The sequence below is a fragment of the Actinia tenebrosa genome, unplaced genomic scaffold, assembly GCF_029948245.1.
Source record: "Actinia tenebrosa isolate PJP-AT-01 unplaced genomic scaffold, QUT_ActTen_1.0 PGA_scaffold0__85_contigs__length_37466705, whole genome shotgun sequence".
Lineage (NCBI taxonomy): Eukaryota > Metazoa > Cnidaria > Anthozoa > Actiniaria > Actiniidae > Actinia > Actinia tenebrosa.
In genome coordinates, this window is record NW_028292569.1 from 12,949,795 (window position 1) to 12,970,516 (window position 20,722).

The 20,722-nt window shown below is 37.7% G+C and overlaps 1 protein-coding gene across 3 annotated transcripts; it reads right to left on the minus strand.

The window, feature by feature from the left end:
- Nucleotides 1-184: 184 nt before the first annotated feature.
- On the minus strand, nt 185-20,134 carry LOC116295559 (cell adhesion molecule DSCAM). Of its 3 annotated transcripts, none has more exons than XM_089031532.1 (21): nt 19,910-20,134; nt 18,310-18,684; nt 17,595-17,864; nt 17,186-17,473; nt 15,313-15,576; nt 14,345-14,608; nt 13,434-13,760; nt 12,656-12,922; nt 11,910-12,158; nt 10,689-10,982; nt 10,112-10,417; nt 9,591-9,620; nt 9,183-9,464; nt 8,429-8,575; nt 7,930-7,960; nt 7,592-7,758; nt 5,471-5,884; nt 4,748-4,849; nt 3,818-4,024; nt 3,193-3,320; nt 185-1,910 (listed from the first exon to the last, which is right to left on the minus strand). In XM_089031532.1, the coding sequence occupies exons 1-21, from the start codon at nt 19,968-19,970 to the stop codon at nt 1,677-1,679; spliced, it is 4,707 nt and encodes a 1,568-aa protein (XP_088887658.1). In that variant the 5' UTR covers nt 19,971-20,134; the 3' UTR covers nt 185-1,676. The 3 variants fall into 3 exon arrangements, with proteins under 3 accessions (XP_088887658.1, XP_088887655.1, XP_088887664.1); XM_089031529.1 differs by having other exon boundaries at nt 5,471-5,920; XM_089031538.1 differs by lacking the exon at nt 4,748-4,849 and having other exon boundaries at nt 5,471-5,920.
- Nucleotides 20,135-20,722: the final 588 nt, after the last annotated feature.

Sequence of the window (20,722 nt, forward strand, 5' to 3'; positions counted from 1 at the left end):
CATGGCTAGCCACCCAATCCATAGTTTGAGCAGACACTCAAAACAACACACCCACAGAGAACACTCCTTCTTTTATTGCGTTATCCTCTCCTCTTGCTTGGTTGATGACGATCCTTGTCAGCTATTCTTATTGCCCTCCCCCACCCCACCCCTCCCCCTAAATAAATACAGCACCACACACTCATCATATGAACCAATATTTATTCGCTACACTTTAAATCTTATCGTCTGCAAATTTGGATTTTTAAAATTTAATTAATTAATTAAGATTAATTAATTAATTAAAAATTCTTATAAAAATATTATCCTAATATTAAGAACGTTAAAATATACACCTTATTAGGTCATCTATCAGATTTTTAATCAGCCAATCGAAGACAAGCAACCGCATGACGTCACAATATTTGACTGACAGCTGTCACGTATTTAAGAATCAACAGTGTTCAATCAAAATATTTTTTTCTTTTGCTTTATATTTTAAAACTAAGTCTAGTTGGCGTAAAGCATCATGACTGGTTCCTGTAAGTTTGATTGACGTTTGGACCTCAAACCCAGGGATTTAAACCAATCTACGGTCTTGAAAATCGAGAGGGCCCTGGTAGAATTTTTCGAACAAACTATACTACTTTGGTTATAATGGTATTAAAACACTTCAACATATATACTTCAACATATATATCTAAGGAACAAACTAAAACTATAGCAAAGCATCAACAAATCGTTATTTTATATGACTGGAATATTAAAACTATTTATACGCGATACAATCACTCAAATTTCGTGTTTTTGTTTTGTTTTGTTTTTGAGGCGCATTTTTCCCGCTTAGAGCGAGGCTACAAGAATTTTTTCATTGAGAAGAAATCATTTACTGATGCAAAAATCGTTAAAAACTTTTTAAAAAACAAAATTTATACATGTGTCCTTTTTCTCAGTTTTGACAGGCTAATTTACTTGCATCATTAACTTAACTTTTTACATTATAGGTATATTCGTTTCATTTAAATAGAGCAGGAAGCTTATGTCGTATATAAGCTGAACGACTAAGACGTAAACCGGCCTGTTCAAAAGTAAGAAAAAGAAGAAGAAAAAAGATAATAAGGAAGGCTTATATCCTCTGCTCTTGCAGTATTGTATCTGCAATGAGGATGCGCACGCATACTCTGTGGTGAATGCGCACTGCACTGAGGATGCGCATGCATACCATGCGGTAACACGCACTGCAGTGAGGAGGCGCGCATACCCTGTGGTGAATGCGCACTGCAGTGAGGAGGCGCTGCATACCCTGTGGTAATGGGATGGGAAATACTAATCTGCACGACTCCTCAGCCACGCCTTGATAATGCAACGACTGTATACAGAGATATATAAGAAAATGCGACTATCCTAGGACAACGCTTTGTACAGAATTAAATTTACAGTGTACAAAGTTAAAAATACGCTGTCGCTTTTACGATGCTAACATTTAACGCAGCTACTCTTTACGAAAGAGAATATCGATAAAAGCTACCTAAAACCTATGAGTATGACAGAGGCGAAGTGCATCCATAGACGAGTGGATTGTGTTCTTCTTACCGTCCCTCTTCAAGAAACTCCATTATAATTCCCTCCAGCGTGGCGACAGATGCACAGCAACTGTCCCCATGACAACTGATTTCCTTATTAATGGCCACGTGACATTAAACTAGAAATCCACTACTGACGTAACCAGGTTTGTGATCTGTTTCGCTGCTGTCAGCGGATGGAGCTCGATTTCTACGTTGATTGACAGGTACTTCGGGTTCGGGTGCGACCAACCGGGGCGCATCATTCGCGTAGATTGGTTCACGTCGTTCAGTTCCATAGGCGTTGACGGCCCGTTCACGCCCTGGGGAACCTGGCCTTACTAATTGATCGTGTATATTCATATAAGGCTGAGAATGTAAAGAAAAGAACAATTTCAATGAGTTTACAATTTTTTTATAATGCTGCTAGTAAACCCTATCGCTTTGTTTACTTTAAGAGCAAAACAATAAATTTCATATATTGTAGAGCATTTGCAATACAGCATTTTAATATAATTGTAAAGAGCTCACCATGTCGTGACCGTAACGTTTCGTGACTGATCGTTCTGATTGGACGAGCAGTAAATTTTGCGAGTTGCGATTGGTTCAAGAAATAACGTCAATTCCGTATCGTGACTGTGCCGCGCGTCGTTATTTTTCACCTTCATACAAAGTGTCCTCCATTTTTCAAGGTGTCATGGTGTACACATATCTAACTAGTACAAGAATCAGCAATACTGTGCCGTGCGTCGTTATTTTTCACCTTCATACAAAGTGTCCTCCATTTTTCAAGGTGTCATAGTGTACACATATCTAACTAGTACAAGAATCAGCAATACTGTGCCGTGCGTCGTTATTTTTCACCTTCATACAAAGTGTCCTCCATTTAACAAGGTGTCATAGTGTACACATATCTAACTAGTACAAGAATCAGCAATACTGTGCCGTGCGTCGTTATTTTTCACCTTCATACAAAGTGTCCTCCATTTTTCAAGGTGTCATAGTGTACACATATCTAACTAGTACAAGAATCAGCAATACTGTGCCGTGCGTCGTTATTTTTCACCTTCATACAAAGTGTCCTCCATTTAACAAGGTGTCATGGTGTACACATATCTAACTAGTACAAGAATCAGCAATACTGTGCCGTGCGTCGTTATTTTTCACCTTCATACAAAGTGTCCTCCATTTTTCAAGGTGTCATAGTGTACACATATCTAACTAGTACAAGAATCAGCAATACTGTGCCGTGCGTCGTTATTTTTCACCTTCATACAAAGTGTCCTCCATTTTTCAAGGTGTCATGGTGTACACATATCTAACTAGTACAAGAATCAGCAATACTGTGCCGTGCGTCGTTATTTTTCACCTTCATACAAAGTGTCCTCCATTTTTCAAGGTGTCATGGTGTACACATATCTAACTAGTACAAGAATCAGCAATACTGTGCCGTGCGTCGTTATTTTTCACCTTCATACAAAGTGTCCTCCATTTAACAAGGTGTCATGGTGTACACATATCTAACTAGTACAAGGATCAGCAATACTGTGCCGTGCGTCGTTATTTTTCACCTTCATACAAAGTGTCCTCCATTTTTCAAGGTGTCATGGTGTACACATATCTAACTAGTAAAAGAATCAGCAATACTGACCTGTCTGCCTCTATTTCTAGGTTCTGTGAAAGACCGTGGATGATATGGTGCAGAGTCTACTTCATCTTCATCATCATCGTATCCCACATCACGCAGGAATGAAGGCGGCTCGGGAAGAGTCTCACCTACTGTAATTAAAATAATATTATCAGTCAATATAAAATAACTGTCATAAATCTCGTGTTCTGATTGGTTGGGTCGAGAGTTTTGTGAGAGCACACAGCACGCGCGCGCACTTTTTCGTCATTCGTGTCTGAAGCGCGCGTTTTCTATTTTTTCACTAAATAGACCTCTTTACCTTGGGCGTTCATTTGCCCATTTCAGACCACGTGTCATTCCTTTGAAAATAGGATTCTTTGTTTCATTTGCATCCAAATAAAGGAAATGACACGTCGTCTGAAATACGTACAGAAAATACGACCAGTCAAATATTAGTATACATTTTGACCAAATTTCTTTTTAAGGTCGACAGGCACTAAGCCACAGATTGCACTGACGCTGAAGACGTCTGCAACGGGCTTTTGTTTCAGTTAATCATAAAAAACACTATCTCTGACCGTCAAACACAGGACATGAGCGCCTAGAGAGAGCGCTAAGATATGTTCTCTATAAAACGCTGACTCACTAGGTTCCTTGTACATTGTTCCTCGACCATTTGATAGTTCAGGCATGCGTGGTGGTAGGTCTGGAAGGTTATCGCGCCCATTGTATGGATAGTCCTCGAGCTCCAAAATATCACCAGATATAGGCCTTCGTTTATTGACACGTGCTTCATAGCCATCTTCCATTCCTGGTATGTCACGGTCGTCTGGAGTATACTGTGGGGGTGGCCCTAGGGAATAATTAGAATAGAGAGCAAATTAATGACGGTGGAGGGTAGGGCTAGGGATGTTTAGAAGAGAAAAAAGGATAAGATTGTGAGTACTTCGAGAAACACAAGAAATTACAAGATGAAAATGCGTTTTCAGAAAGAGAAAAAATGGAGGAAAGATGAAGCTGAGAAGAGTGGCGATCTAGGAATTCACTCAAAAAACTGCCTACTGGTCTACCTGGGTTCGTATCTCTTTATTTCTATCTGCACAATCTTACACTGCCCTTACAATAAATATACTATCAATCTTTTTCCTTTTTCTACAGCTAACAGAACTATATTACACAAGAAATATATGTGTATTGCAGACGCAAAAAACGAAACTACGATATTAAGGTCAGGCGTATGGTTTCCCTTCAGACCATACTATTTTTGACGATTTATTTTTGATTTATATATGTTTAATTGGGGTTAAAAAGTATGAGGAAGGTTAATGACTGATTGAAGTTTAATTTTTATGTGTTTTTTCAGTGTTCTTCTTTGAGTGGGGAAAACAGACTTTAAGTCATTTAGCACCGTAAGTAAATATTAAGTAAAAATGTCTATTACAAAAAATCAGGATTTAATTGTTCAAACTTAGCGAAAGGTCCAAAAGTAGGGATGATCTGTCCCGAATCGTTAAACAAGAACACTGTTGTGTTAGAATTATTAGGATATTATTTATCATTTATTTTAGTTACTAACATCCTGTTTCAGCCTCGTGCGCCTCGTGGTAGTGATCGTCTTGCGGATCCATGAAGTCCAATGGAGGAGAACCAAACATGTCTACCGGATAATCATCGTATACTACGAAAACAACAACGCGCACTTTATTTACTCTCACCAGATTTATTTTAACAAATAAATTATATTACGTAGTGTTATTTTATGGATGATTTTTTTAGCACCAACCATGCATTGTTCATTATTTACATGTAGTAAAACGTCTATGTAGTTGTGAATGACTTCATTTGTGAGCCCACATTATTTTAGCATCAACCGCCGACCATGAGATGAAATCCCCATGTCTTATCTACTCATCACGAAAATGCGTTATTGTACGGTAATGTGTGTTATATGTGTTGACATGATTATTACTACTGTTATTCATCATGTTTATTATTTAGAGGTTTTTTTTTAAATAAAGAAAATTTGACTGAACGGAATGTCATCGTTTATGTTAGTATTTTTTTGCAGGTATGAACCTTTTAGTATGGACCCTATTCCCCCTAAAATACCCCCCAAAATGGAGGGAACGAGTTGGCCTTCACAAACAAATACACTAACATATCACAGTTCAAGACTCAAACACACTAATGCATGAAGAAAATACATAGACATAAATGTAACAAAACAAAAGTACTTCTATCAATAGCTGACTGTTATTTGATCAATTCTTGTTTCCTGTTCTGAATTCTTTTATAATACCTTTCCTTTGTGGTCGAGGGTACACTACGGGTGGACGTCGTACAGGACTCTCCATAGGAGACTGTAAAGAAGGAGCCGACTTGTATCTAGGATCAATAGCTTCATCTATTGGCCTGACTTTAAACATTGGATGCCTGCTTAACGGCTCCGCATCACTTGTCGAATCACTGTCAGAAGGCGATATGGGTCTTGAACGGCTGTACGGTGGGCCTACTCTATTTCCTGTCAGATCTCCAGTAGACAACGCTTGTTTGGATTTCTTCACCGACTGTCGCACGGCTTCTTCAAAGGTGGGTGGCTCGTGGTACGACGGTAAGGTAGAGAAGTCTCTCCGAGGACCGCCGGATGAGTAGCTTCCCCTGGCATCGAGCAGGGGTTGGCTCTGACTTATTCCCCGCATCCCGGATCGGGATCCTGGATTAAGAAGCATTTCGGGATGTCGCATTGATCCTGATCGATACAGAATAAAGTGGTAAAGGTGATGAATGGAAGCTACTGACACGGTAAACAGTTCCTTCGATTCGAAAAAGAATCTTTAAGGAGTTACACAGACATGCACAAGACTGAAGACAAGAACAAGACAGAGAAGGTTTCCTAAATTGTATCTTCGGGGTCCCTGTGGTACAGGAAAGTTACCGGAAGTCAAAATTTTCATTTGGTGGACGAAAAAAGCTAAATTTCAATCAGACTCATACAAATTCAAATGATTTTTGAGTGCTCTACTCATTTTCTCTCACGCGGTTTGAAAACCTAATGCAGGGTAATACAAAGCCAACTGTCCATCAGTCATTGAGCCAGTAATCACTAGCTGCAGATCTTAGAAATACCCGTTTCTTCTACTTGTTTCCGTACAAATACCCTAGCTTCACTAGTGTCCCCTTCAAAGATTTCACGTAAAGAATCCGCGGTCTGTAGTAAAGTTAATGAATCAGCGATGACTTGTTTTGCAAAGTAAGTCTTTTTTATCGTCGTTGGAAGAGAATTTAGATCAGAAAAGAGAAGTGAAGGATAGAAGTGAGATATGGGACTTGAAAGGAAGTTGGTTTTAATTTGAAGTCATTTTTGTTTTTGATTTCACTTCCATTCATGTGTGTTTACCAGATCACCTGTACTTTGTATCTCCATACCATACCCGTATGATTACCAACCTTTTCTCCACACCACCCTCGCGGGCGGATCTAGCCAAAAATATGAGGGGGGGGGGGGAGGGGAGGGGCTTGACCGAATTTTCCAAATGACACTACAGAAAAAATATTAAAAACTATGCTTTTAGATTCCACTTTTAGAAGCATAACCAACGTCCTTTGGGGGGAGGGAGGCTACATCCCCCTTTGCCCCTCCCTGGATCCGCCCCTGACCCTCTAAAACAATCCCTGTCATTTACATGATGTACTTCTGTGGTCCAATATCGTTCAATATGTCTCCTTCCAATGGCGGGGTATGAAGTTGTCAGTCAACGCGGTGTAATTGTATTTAAGATTGTTTTGTAAGTATCGTTCATGTGCTTCACAGACAGTTGCTTGGCGTTAACCTGCCGCTTACTAACAGATGTAAAGATCTTTTGCATCCTTACACCCCTTGTTCATAATTTAAATACTCCAAACAGTATAAAAAATAGAAAAACGCACTAGCTTTGACCGTCAAGCTTCTGACAAGGTGAGTGCATAAAAATGTTGATTGACCCATACCTCCTCACAGTCCTCCTTTTCAAAGCTCAAAGTGACTTGTATGACCGCAAGGGATTATGGGACTGAATTAATCACACAAGATTTTGAAGCTTTTAGTTCACCCACAATAGACCCTTTTCGAGTACCAAATTACCGCTGTGTTTCTTGATTACAGACTCGTCTACTCAGGTTTAGCCTCGAATCAGTGTGTAAATATTCACAAATACCAACGGTAAAGTAAAGAATGCACTTCAACAATACGAACACTTTGAAATACTAAGGACCTTTACTGGAGCACATAATTATTCTGCAAAAAATCGAGGCTAACCCTGAGCGACAGAGAACTTGAAACTAGAGTCTTCCAGCCCATTGGATTGTGGGATCTAATAGGACACATAACAAAATCTTTCGTTTGCTTCAGAATTCCATGCGAGAGACAAAACCACCAACCTACCTTGAGACGCATAACCATGGTTGATTCCATTCTCACTTGGCCTCTTTTTCTTTTTCATCTCATTTGCAATGTGCGCTTCGATAAAGGGATCGTCTTCAATGGACTCAGTTACATAGCTACGACGGCCATTGTCATCGGTGTCACCATAACTAAAAAGGTTGGGGGCACTGGGAAAAGAAATATACATCAATCAGATTGGTTGTGGGATTCCTGTGGAATATCCGCTACAGGTAGCTAACGTATAGTAATAAAGATAGACCAAGGATCTGGAGAGGATCTAGATGGATGATCTAGGTTTGACAAGAAAATCCTTGGAGACATAAAACCAGTTGGCTTACCTGGCAGCCTGTGACATCTGTACAGAATCAGCTGTTGAATCAAAAACTAAATTAATTCTGGAATCGTTTCTCTAGAACAGCCCCACTCCTAGACACTTTATGTCTACACTAACTTCAGCCAACACCCTCAAGCCACCTCCCTAATGTCAATACCACATTCAATACCCTCAACATACCCCAAATACAAATCCTTCAACCGCCAGACAATCTTCTTTCACCAAATCCCTTCCCCAGCTGTAGCTTTTCTACCACAATCAAAACCACGAACTCAACTCAAATAACCAATTGGATTCAAGTCTTCAACATATGGTTTCCACCACAGGGAACCCAACTTGAAAACCCATGGCAGGTGATTGTTGATGTTAGGTCCTAGTGGACACTATATTGATCTCCAACACGAAAAGTAATTGAAGTCGATTTTTCCCCGATTTTGTTTCACTTTACCTATATCGGGCTCCCTGTGGTTTTGTCTTATACTTCTATGATTTCCATAACATACCTCCGTAAGGCTTCTTGCGTTTCATGCAGCAACAAAGACAGAGAATAACGATTAGAATGAGAAGAAACCCAGCACAAGCAGCAATGATGGCTATCAGTTCATGCTCTTTTAGACCTGTTTGTTCGGCTGGTTTGACGACAGGGTATACTACAATGAACAAAAGTATGGTGAGTTCAAAGACTGTTTATTGACATAAAACCAGCTTTAAAATAGTAAAAATAGATATTATCTACGCTAAAGAAAACAGACAGAAAAATAGCCAAAGTTTAAAAGAAACTATAGGTTTTATTTTTTTTATGTGAGTAGAGTTGTTTATTGGTTCTCTCCTGTGCCAAGTCTAAATTTTATTTCAATCATATATAAGGCCCACAGGTTTGTTATTTAATGTCGCAAAACAAGGTTATTTAATAATGAAATGAAGGGCAATATGAAAGGTTTAGATATCTTAGTTGATATTGCAAATCTCGCCCAGACAAAATAAAACAAGTCTACAGTCTTTTCTATCCGGATCATGACGATTTCTTTGTACGAGGAATTGTGAGTAAAGAGAACAGAAGAAAACGTGTAGCAAAACTCTTACACAGTTTGATAACTTGTAGGCATTCTAAATCAACGCCATCACGTTGTGTGCTAAATTGGATTGAAAAATCTATTGATATAAAATGCTTTAATCTATCAATATAAAATGTTTTACTGACAAAAGTAAGCAAAGAAAGCAATACAATATACTGAATGATTCGTAAACTCAACTCACTTATATCTGACTCGACTACCATAGCGTCATTGAATCCACTCTCATCAGCCTCCTTGAAGAGTATTCTAAACTGGTATGTCTTGTCGGCATCTAGGTTGACAACAAGGAACTTGGTAACGTTACGAGGAAGACCCTGTGCACCAATGACGTCATTCCAGCGAACGTCTTCACGACGCGCTCGTACGTCTACTTCACGGTACTGAAGGTACGTGTTGGTAACATTCTCATTCATGGTCCAACTTATTTCAAACTGTGTTCCGTCTTTTAGTCTTTTGATGGATACTAAGAAAATAATGAAGGAGGTGAATACAAGTAGCGCAAAGGTCTGCAGTTAATGTGTGTCTACTAGAAACCGTCCATTAGAGTCATAGATACAAGTGGTAGGTCAGGAATGAAAGAATTACTCACCTGTGCCTCTTGCTGGAGGAACCATTGATGCTGTAATGAAAAATACACGAGTGAAAAAGAAAAAACGACTTAAGGTGACTGCCTACTTTTGAAAAACGATTTAAACTTTTTTCAAAACTTCGATTTTCCGAATTGAAATTTAATGCTGATTCCAAATCTGGAAAGAAAAATTGGGTGCTATCCCGAGCTTGTTTTCGAGATCTGTGAGATATCCATGCCCTGACTTAGATCAGCCCAGAGGTTGTTTCAGGGTTCTATCTGTGAGTTAGCCATGCCCTGACTTAAATCAGCCAAGAGGTTGTTTCAGGGTTCAATCTGTGAGTTAGCCATGCCCTGACTTAGATCAGCCCAGAGGTTGTTTCAGGGTTCAATCTGTGAGTTAGCCATGCCCTGACTTAGATCAGCCCAGAGGTTGTTACAGGGTTCTGTGCCCTGACTTTGATAAGCACAAAGGTTCTTTCAGGTAGTATAAAATTTTAATGTCATTTATCTGAATGGGTAGAGATAGGCAGGATTCTTACCTGGCGTGGTAAAGAACACTTGTTTTGATTCTGGTCCAAGGCCTTTAGAATTCCTAGGTCTTACTTTGAAGACATAACTAGTATAAGGTTTCAGATCCTTAATAATGTACTGTGCTCCTTCAGCATTGTCGATCACTACTTCTGTGAATACTTCAGCTTCGGCACTGTTTAGCTTGTACAGAACAGTAAAAAACTGCTGCTCACCACCAGCGTAACCAGGCGTCCATGTAAGGTTCACGTCCACTGTTCTCTTCTTTGGTACTCTGATGCCTGTGACGATAAGGTCTTGTGGGGCATCTGGGGCACCTACAGAAGAGCAAACATTAATAAATATACTGGCAATTGTTGTTGTTTAAACTGGAATTGAATAATTTATTTTTATTTTCTTGTTTTAATTCGAAATCTTCTGTTTTACAGCTACTTCACGTTACGTATGACCAGTAATTCCGGAAAATAAAATGATTTTTGTTTGTTTTTTTAGATTTGAGCCACATAGTTGGTGCCTTAATGTCTGTCCACCTTGCATGAGGTGGGGTAGCAGAAAATTGTTAAGCGAGGAAGAACATTATAGCGTTACCTTTTTTCCTGATAGTGAATTCCTGCGAAACATATCCCAGGAGATTCTTAGCATGGCAGAAATACTTCTCATTAAAATATGAGACTGTTATTATAAGTGTCATCTCAGAGTCTCCAATATTGAGTGATTTAACACGATCACTTCGAGCATCCAGGATAGCAGATTCACTACCTCTGGTCCACCATATCGTAGCATAGGGTATGGCCTTTACCACACAACGTATTGAAGTGTCCTGGCCTATTTCACCAGCTATTTGTGTGTCGGTTGGTTTATTAGATGTAATATTTGGTTTCACTAAAAAGAACAAAAAAAAACCCCTTTGTCATTAAACAAGAAGCTAAAAACTCCAAAAGCATTGTAATTATTATGTTCTGTGTAATCTCCCATGATGAGCTTAGCTCTTGGAGCAAACACAGAGAGTTAATATGTTTAAATAAAAATAAATAATAAATAAATAAAAAGCAAGATTATATTCAAGGGGAGGCAAGAGTGAACTCAGGGGGGAGGGGTGGATTAGGTGGCTAGCAACCCCGATTTAAATGGGGTTTTAAAATGATAAGAATATAGAATAAGGTCAAATCTAAAAGAGATGCTATATAAAACCTTTCTAGATAGCAGCCAACCCCCCTGAAGTTAACCTTCATCAGAAAGCAAAGTCAGCCAATCAGATTCAACAATTTTTGCATAATAATAAAGCACATCATTTTATAAAGTACAGAAACTGAAGATTGAGAGAAAAAAGTTTCTTTCCTCAGAAGATTGAATTTCGGCACTTTGTGAGTGGTTTTGATAATTCCGAATTAAAATGAAGGCAAACTTATCAGTTCAGTGAACATAAAGCCCCAAGGGTCCACAGATAAAAGGTACATTCAGGGATGTGATGGTCGCTGTCAAAAGTATTGAAGAGGGGCATGGTAGTGAGGTAGCTTGGACAAAAATGTAAAGAAACAAATTTCTTTGCCCAAAAGTGCCTAACTCTCATGCCAGCCCATGATACAGTACAGTAATAGGTAAGATAACAGTAAATGGTCGGCAAACGGAGTTACCGACCACTTACCGTACGGTGCAGATTGTTCACTATCACCATACAGTACTTTGGACAGTAATTATCGCATCTCATCTGGTAATCTTGTGAGGAGTGAGTGGTTATTTCTGGTACCTTGTCAGAATTTAAGTATAGAGAAGAAAGAAAAGCGTACAAGCAAAAAGCCAGATGCTTACCTTGTATAACAAGAGTCACCTCTTCTCTATCAATGTTCAGCTCATTTTTTGCAGAGCAGATATATTTTCCAGCATCTTCATACGTTACATTGACAATTCTGAACCTCTCTCCTTTATGCAAGATTATATTACTATTCTTTCTTGTCCAGGTTATATTAGGTTTAGGAACACCATTTGCACGACATTCTAGTACAGCTGAACCAGTAACGTTTGCTGTTGACTGTGGTGCATAGTAGATTTTTGCTGGAGCTATAAATAAGTAAGAATCAAGTATTAAATTTATATAATATGATATATATTTGTTGTGAGCGTGATCATCTGGGTGAGTGTAATAATATATATTCTGAGCACAAAGCAAGAAATAATTCTTCACCAAACCTTCAATTTCATAAAACCCAAAAACAACCTTTGGGCTGACCAAAGTCAGGGCATAGCTAACTCTCAGATTGAACCCAAAAACAACCTTTGGGCTGACCAAAGTCAGGGCATAGCTAACTTAAATCAAACTCTGAACTCAAGTTTGGACAATTATTTAGCAGACTTGTTTATTGAGGGAGGAAAAACAAAAAATAGAAACCATTAAAAAAAAAAAAAGATTGAGATACTACAAACTCTACTCACATGATGGTCTAGGAATCAAACAGGAAAAGTCCAGTAATATCTATGACACCCTCCTTCACGATTCCCATAAGACTTGTGTATTTATTGCTATTCTACAGTATATACACTAACATTAAAATACATACTTTTTATAAACAAATAAGCATAAGCTTGAGGTCCTTCGCCACGGCTATTAACACCACTGCAGGAATATCTTCCTTCATCATCTTTGTCGATGTTTGCCTTGGAAAATGTTGGCAAGACTTCACCAGGAATGATTGCATCTTTGAACCTCCATACATAACTAAGTGTAGATGGGTTTCCAGTGGCTTTACAAGTAAATGTCACTGTCTGTCCTGCGTTTAATGTGCTGTTCTGTGGATGGTCCTCAGGAAGCATGACAACTGGGCGATCTGGATCAAAGATAGAGTAGTTTCAAATCACATTTTTATATTTCATAGTCTAACCCAAGTACCATGGGCACAGTTAGCAAACAAGAAAACAAAAATCTTGAAAACCATGTACATGTAAGCTCAATCTAAGCTGCAATATCAACTGATACAATTGGTCAACAGTATAATACTGTTTGGTTACATATCTTATTCAAGAAGTATGAAATGATGGCTTTCAACATCCTAGATCCATTATCATGGCATAATATAAAAAGCACTAGTAAATCATAGTCACCCACCACTTGGACAGTGGTCAGGTTTTTAAAAAAGGGGTCCTGTTTTTTTATTTACTTGTGTAATAAATATTTTTATTACTTGTGTAATAAAAATATTTATTTATTATAAACATATTTATTATACAAGTAAATAAAAAAACAGGACCCCTTTTTTAAAAACCTGACCACTGACCAAGTGGTGGCTATGACCTTATAATGTATGATAAGAACTGGCATATCAAAAAGCAATTTCTTACGCAACACTTCTAGCATAGTGTCCTGTTTACTCTGTCCAGCATCATTGTATGCAATACAGCTAATAGTCCCTGCCATTCTCCAGTTAACAGGATTAAGAACAAGGGTGCTTTCTGTCTTTTGATATTTGACATTTGATGAGCTGACTGTGCTGAAGGTGAACACTGTACCAAGGTATGTTGTGTTCTCTGTAACATTATTCTCGTTATTAATGGTCCATAACACTTGAGCTGCAGGTTTGGCTTCTGCTGTACAGGTGTAGTTTATGGTCTCATTTTCAGCTTTCACTTGCTTGGTATTTGGAAGATTTGACATAAAAGATGGAGTAACTACAAGGAAAAGGAAAAAAGTGATGACAGTAAATCACAAAGTTAACCTTTTGTCAGGGACCACAGAGCAAATTTTAAATTCTTCAGTTTCGAGTTCAGGGTTAGTTTTGATTTTGTGACAGTTCGTGGAATTTCATCCTGATTAGCATAAACTTAAAACTACAGTAAATATCTCTGAGACCAAAAATGGAAAAGTGCCATATTTCTTTTTTTGTAAAGTACTTTAACATGTGTTTAGATAGTAAAGACTGGAGACATTCATATTTCATCATAGTAGAAATTTAACATTTTTCATTCTTTATATTATGTCATATAGGATTTGTTTGTTTGTTTTATCCTGTAATCTTCAATTAATTTCATTAAAGTAAGCTTAAATGTTTACACCAAAACCTTCTTCACTTTTCTTTACTTCCTTCAAAGGAGGCACAAATATAGGGTATCTTTCCCTGGGAAACTGAATTCTTTCATGTAAATCAGATTAGACAATATTCAATATTATTGTTTCTGCCTCCTGTCGTGACTGGCCATCGTGTAATGGTACAAAGCCTCTTTTAAAAAAATGGGGGAGGAACTGCAGAACTTACCCAGTACAGTTATACGACCCTCAGTCTCTGGTCCTTGTCCCATCATGTTGTATGGTGTACAAGTAAACTTTATTTCTTCATCATCAAGTTTTACTGATGAGAATGAGTAAATGCCTTGTTGTCCAGATACCTTAACACCATCTTTCTTAAGAATGTATTGTGGAGGAGGATAGCCATCAGCTTTACATGCTAATGTCACTGGAGAGCCCTTCACAGCTCCAGTGTTTGGCATCCCTGTGCTGAATATAGCTTGTGTTGGCTTAACTGCAAATAAGAAGATAAAAGAATTCATAGATAAAACAAGTAATAGGGAAACTGAAAACGACTTTTTAAAACTATTCTTCACAGAACTGCCAAGCACTCTAGGGTAATCCATGAACATAAAGCTGTATAGAGATTTTCATGTGACGTCATGGCAGCCATGTTTGAGGGCAAATCAGCATAAGAAATTTTCTCCTTTGGGAAATAAATTCTCTTGCATGCAAAAATATTGCATTTATCCTGACCAGAAACTTTGCAGCTGTGAATAACCTCTATTGTGTAGAGTGAATGGAATTCCTTTAGAATACCCTGCAAATCATATCACTGCAGTTATATATAGGAACTCTTTGAAGAACGTACAAGCCGTACAACTATAGAAGTCTCTGGAGGTAACGGTGAGAGCGCTCGCCTCTCACCAATGTGACCTGGGTTCAAGTACAGCCAAGCTTGGTGTCGTATGAGGGCCACTAGAGTTTATTAGTTATTTTGTAACTACTGTATTCCGTGTAAAGAGTTTATTGTTATTATTAAGTAGAGTTGCTTGTTTGTTCTCTGATTTGCTTTGAGGGTTTTCTGGGTTCATAAGTTAATTCTTATTCAAACATTATGCATATTATTCATGGGTTGTTTTAAAGTTACACCATGCAGGCCTTCATCAAAGGTCCCTAAAAAAGGAACATCATATATTTAAAATGTGATCAACTTACATCTTGTGTAAAGAATTTGAGTGTCCTCCTTGCTGCCATGAGCATTCTTTGCAAGACAGGTGTAGTTTCCTCCTTGTTCCTTAGTGATACTAGGTCGCCTTATTTCTTTATTTCTTTCACCACTCCCAGGAATAGCTACTCCATTAAACTGCCAGGTGAAGGTAGGGAGGGGCATACCATCTGACTCACAGACAACCGTTACTGTCTCAGAGATGTTTATGGGATTGCTAGGCTTGAAAACGACAGTTACTTGCCTGGGCGGATCTAAAAGAAAATGATAGCAGATTATGTAAATTCTAAATATGAAGAATGGCAGCAATAATCTAGTATATTTACGAACCACAGACCTTTGGTCATGAGCTTATTGCTTTCATTCAAGGTATTTATCTGTCTAATTATACAGCTTCTCATTAATCCCATATAGGTAACTGTCCAACTATTTTCTTAATTGGACAGGCCTTGTTGATATGGGATTAATTAGGCAGCTATATAATTAATAGGCAATGGGATTTCATGCTCCCCTATCAAGAAATAATTAGACTCGAAAAATTCCTCTGACTGCCTCAGCCTACGGCCTCATCCAATTTTGTCAGTCCTCGGAATTTTCCTCGTCCATTTATTTATTAATTGGTCAGCATGGAGTCCTATTACATGTACATATACTTATTGTATACCTAATGAAGTTTTAATAACATGGCACATGGCAAGAGAATGAAGGGAACTAATATAGTATTGGTCAACACACTCAGGTATCATTTTTTCCCCCCTGGTTTTAACAAGCAGGCAAAGATTTAAACTTGCTTCAAACCGACCTCTTTGTAACCCAGTGTCAGAAGTGAAGGAAGTGGGGGGAAAATGAACATTTTTCACAAGAGGTCAACCTGTCTCTCTTGAAGGATTTTCATTTTGCACCAAATGGAATGCATTTCTGTAGCATGCTGAAGTTTTGCACATTGACAAAAAGAGTGAGCATAATTCTGCAAAGAATTTTTGGGTCACTTAAATTGGTGGGATTCAAGTTGAAAAAGTCCTTCATTGAGTACATGTGATCCTGGTTGAGCTGTGCTTATGCTTCATTCAGCTCTTGAAATTGTTTGTACGAAGCTAGAACAGAATTCTTCATGTTTATCTAACTCAGGAAAGGTCTATGTAATTCATGTTAGAGATGAATGTGAAACAAGTATTTTACAGTACATCTACAATTTGAGCATGGGACTTTTGTTGAGTTCGTGGTTTGAGTCCCAGCCGGACCAACACTCAGGGTTTTAAAACAACTGAGGAGAAAGTGCTGCTTTTGTAATTACATCTGCAAATGGTTAGACTTTCAAGTGGCTCGTACGACCACTTTAAATGGCAGTCCCAGCTCTCCACACATCATCATAAGCAATATCAGAGGAACGTAAAAGAACCACTGAGGATGTAAAAAAAACTCTGGCACTGGCCACCCTCAGTGCCTAAATCTCATGCTAATAACCTCTCATGTTTGTAAGTTGCATAAAAAAGCAATCTTGAATTTATAACTCAATGTAAAGCATCTTTGATTAATCAGTATAGAAAGGGCGCTATATAAATCACAAATCATCATCATTTTTGTTTTTGAGAAAGTATGTTGCCCATGTCATTACCTCACTCTTCACAAATAAATGGTACAATTATACATGTAAAGCTGTGGCCTTGAAAATATGCCGCCTCTTAGAGGTATGATTAAATATGATCCCACATAAAGTTGTTAGAAAGTTGATTAGGAAACACTTGGACATAATATTATTAACATGGACAAAGAAACTTGTTATTTCATGCCAACTAGGTATAAAACAAGACAATAAGCCTGGTATTAAATCAGCTACATCTAATTTCTTACTGCTTCACTTACACAATGTTTTTACGTAAGTCGATTTTCCATGTCCTATCCCAACGTCATTCTCTGCAGCACAAGTATACCAGCTAGTGTCATGTTTATTAAGAGTCTTGATCATCATTTTATTGCCAGTAAGAATGTATTTGCCTCCATCAGAAATTTTATCCCCTGGTGAAGTTCCAATTCCTTTGTACCAGTGGTATCTCGTTACAGGAGGTTCGCCAACTGCTGTACATTCGATTTCAACATCAAGGCTTTCAGTAAAAGACACATTTCCTGTTATGAAAGTGACCTCTGGTTTATCTGTGCAGATTATATTAATACCATCAGTTTAAAATACACTTAAAATTAATCACCCAATACCAATTTACTCCCAAGTAACCCTTAATTTTTGTTTGCAACCCCATGTCCATAGCATACTCACATCTAACAATGATGTTCACTTCATAATAAGCAGTCCTCACAATACTTCCTCCTGTGACTATAGCTTCACATCGATACAACCCTTTATCCTTCTTGCCAGCATCAGTGATGTTGTAACCAAAATGATCATGAAGGTACTGCACTTCAATACCATTTCTTAACCATCGTATTTTTGGCAGTGGATTCCCAGTTGCAGCACAAGGTAGATTAAACGTCTGTCCTTCATTAATGGTCTGGGGTGCTGTGAGTTTATTGGTAATGATGGGCGGAACTGTAATAAAGAATTTCAGAAACGTCTTGTCAAATCGTGACTGAGTCTGAGTATTGCACTTTATGACATAACATTATTTTATAGATCCCATAATCTGATGGTTGTGATTATGGTGCACACAGCAGGAGTACACACTTTTTTATTTCATTATTCATACCCAAATAACAACTACTAAATTTGTATCTTTTAGAGTGGTTTCTGTAGGAGTGGGAAGTGATGCAACAAATTCATAGCCATGTTGTAGGGTCTGTGCTATGTGACTAAGAAGTACTCTGCTACTCATCTTGTTTCTCCCAACACTTTTCTCATGTTCTACTTATATGCTTATAACTACACACAACATGCAGCCATGCTATCTTTTTCCTTAATAAATTTTACCCTGTATGGCTCATGCCCTTCAAATCCATCTCTCACTCAAAAAAGGTCCCATTGCCTGAACACTTACCTACAACAACAAGTTCTGCCGAATCAGCTAGCACATCAAAATTATCAAAAGTTAGCTGGCAGGTGTACTTTGCATTATCGGCAGACGTCAGTTGTCTGATTTCAAAACCTGCTTCTGAATTACCCGATGTGAAAGTGACTCTACTCTGAAAATCTGGAGCAATTGTAGTTGATGACCCACTAGTGCTGCGTTGACCTATTGCTTTTTGGATCTCTTTGGGTGGATCATCATTACTCATTGTAATTTTAGACCACTGGCCATGGTTCAACGGGGAGCCATTTTCATTATACCGCCATACAAAGGTATATGACCCACCAGTTATTTCATATACTTTCTTATTACTGTATGGTGTACTCGTCCAACTTGGAGCACTTTCTGTAGAGAAAAAGAATAATGTACATGCCTGATCTGGTATTTACTTCAATGTACACCCTAACTTTGGACATGTCTGTTGAAATGTGGTTTCTGACAGCTGTCAATCAGCTTTTCAGTACCTCAGTTCCTCACTTTCGATTGGAAACAGGTTAGAAACTAAACTGTAACAGGCAGTTCAAGCCAGTACAGCCAAGTTTGCATACTAAAAATCACAAACTGTTAATTAAAATTTAAGTTTCTTTTACAACATCTTTATGATAACAAAATAGTTTTTACACATACAAATTCGAGAAAGTACTAGAAAATTCAATGCTGAGAAAAAATATTAATAAGTTAAAAAAACATTTGACAACTTTTTTCTTTTGTTTACGTATACGGTAGCTTAATTTTCTTTAATGACTGCATGATCACAGTTTGACTTTGATAGTACACAAACTCTGTTCATAAATAGATGCTAACTAGATTATTTATACCAATATCTTCAGACATGTGGGCTATTTTGCCTCGTATAATCAAACACAAACAATAATTATCTATTTTAGAAAGTAATGAAACTATTTACTTTGTACAGTTAGCATCAATATATATTTTTTTCCACTTCGCTGGTCGTGTACACAAGAGAGCTCTCATTATGCATAATATCAGCCAACCATCTACTTTTACACTAGTTTTTTTTACTTGATATGCTTCTACTTAATTAGTATTTATTTGGATCAAAAGAAAAGGTTTAAATAGGATTTTAGATAGCTAAAACGTTATTATGAATCGCGCTGAAGAGGAAATAGAAATAAGGAGTTGTAGGTCTGCATTGCGTTTTACGAGCGAAGTCAATCTTTTTTGAAGCGAGACAATTCTTTATGAATTATTATTCAGGGTAATCCGTTAGGATAATTTACTTTGGAATATAGGTATCTAGTTTTATAGACCACAATCACCGTATGTTTTCTGTATAGGAGGATTTAATGTTTTTTCAGGGCGATACTGGCTTCAAAACAAAGCTAAAACTAAAGGGAAATTAGCTTTGTCTAAAATAACAGCTCACATCTTGAGCTTCAAATTTCCTTTATCTCGCGCACTAAGTTTTAAAGCGAAAAATTATTAGACGCGAACGAAAAAAGGCAATCTTCTTGAAGAGATTTATTAAATATCCTAAGAGGAATGCTATAAATTATCTAGAACCCTGCTATCTACTGACATTAGATAACTAAAAAACCTAAAAACTTACCAACCAACCGCAGCCCACAAACTGATAAGACAACAACGGCTGTAAGCATTTGAAAGGCCATTACAAGGCTTCCGAGACGCTATCGGTGTTTGAGAATCCCTAAATAGTGTAGCATTCGTGTTGGATGGATTATTTACTGTAGTTTTGGAGGGATTTTAACATGTTTTTTGTCCTAGAATATGAGAAAACATCGAATCATACTCATAACGGCCTACCGCTGCTTACCCGACTCTCTAACCAATCACAAACCGCAAATTACTCACGTGGGACATTAGTTTATAAACCTTTTTCTAACCTACAAAGAAACTTTACAATGATTGGTTTAAAAGCCAAATCAAACTCCTATAAGCCAATGAGATAATTTCTCCTTGTTGCATTTTCATTTCAACCGCGTTATTGTTCGCTAGTCATTGATGCATGATATATATAGCAGTGATATGAGGCTTAAATTCCAAGCATATTTTACTGGCTATTATTTGACAAGACGACCCAGCCCTTGGTGATAATATACTAAACTATATCTGTCCCTAACAGCATTTTTTTGACAAGCAGGTAAAAAACTAGCACAAACTCTTTTAGTCTTATAAAAATTCATTCTATCATAATGAAGAAATGTTTTTTTTTGATTGTGAATGTGTGTTTAAATGGTTTCGTCATTTCCTGTCAGAGAGAGTCATTTCCCGCATATATGATTAATCGTCGGCCCCCAGTTTATTGTTTTTGTAAGCTGAATATTTAGAACTTAGAGAACCAGTATAGTTTCGAATTTTCCTGACTTCAGTTATGGTGTGAAGAATCCTTTTCATCTAAATA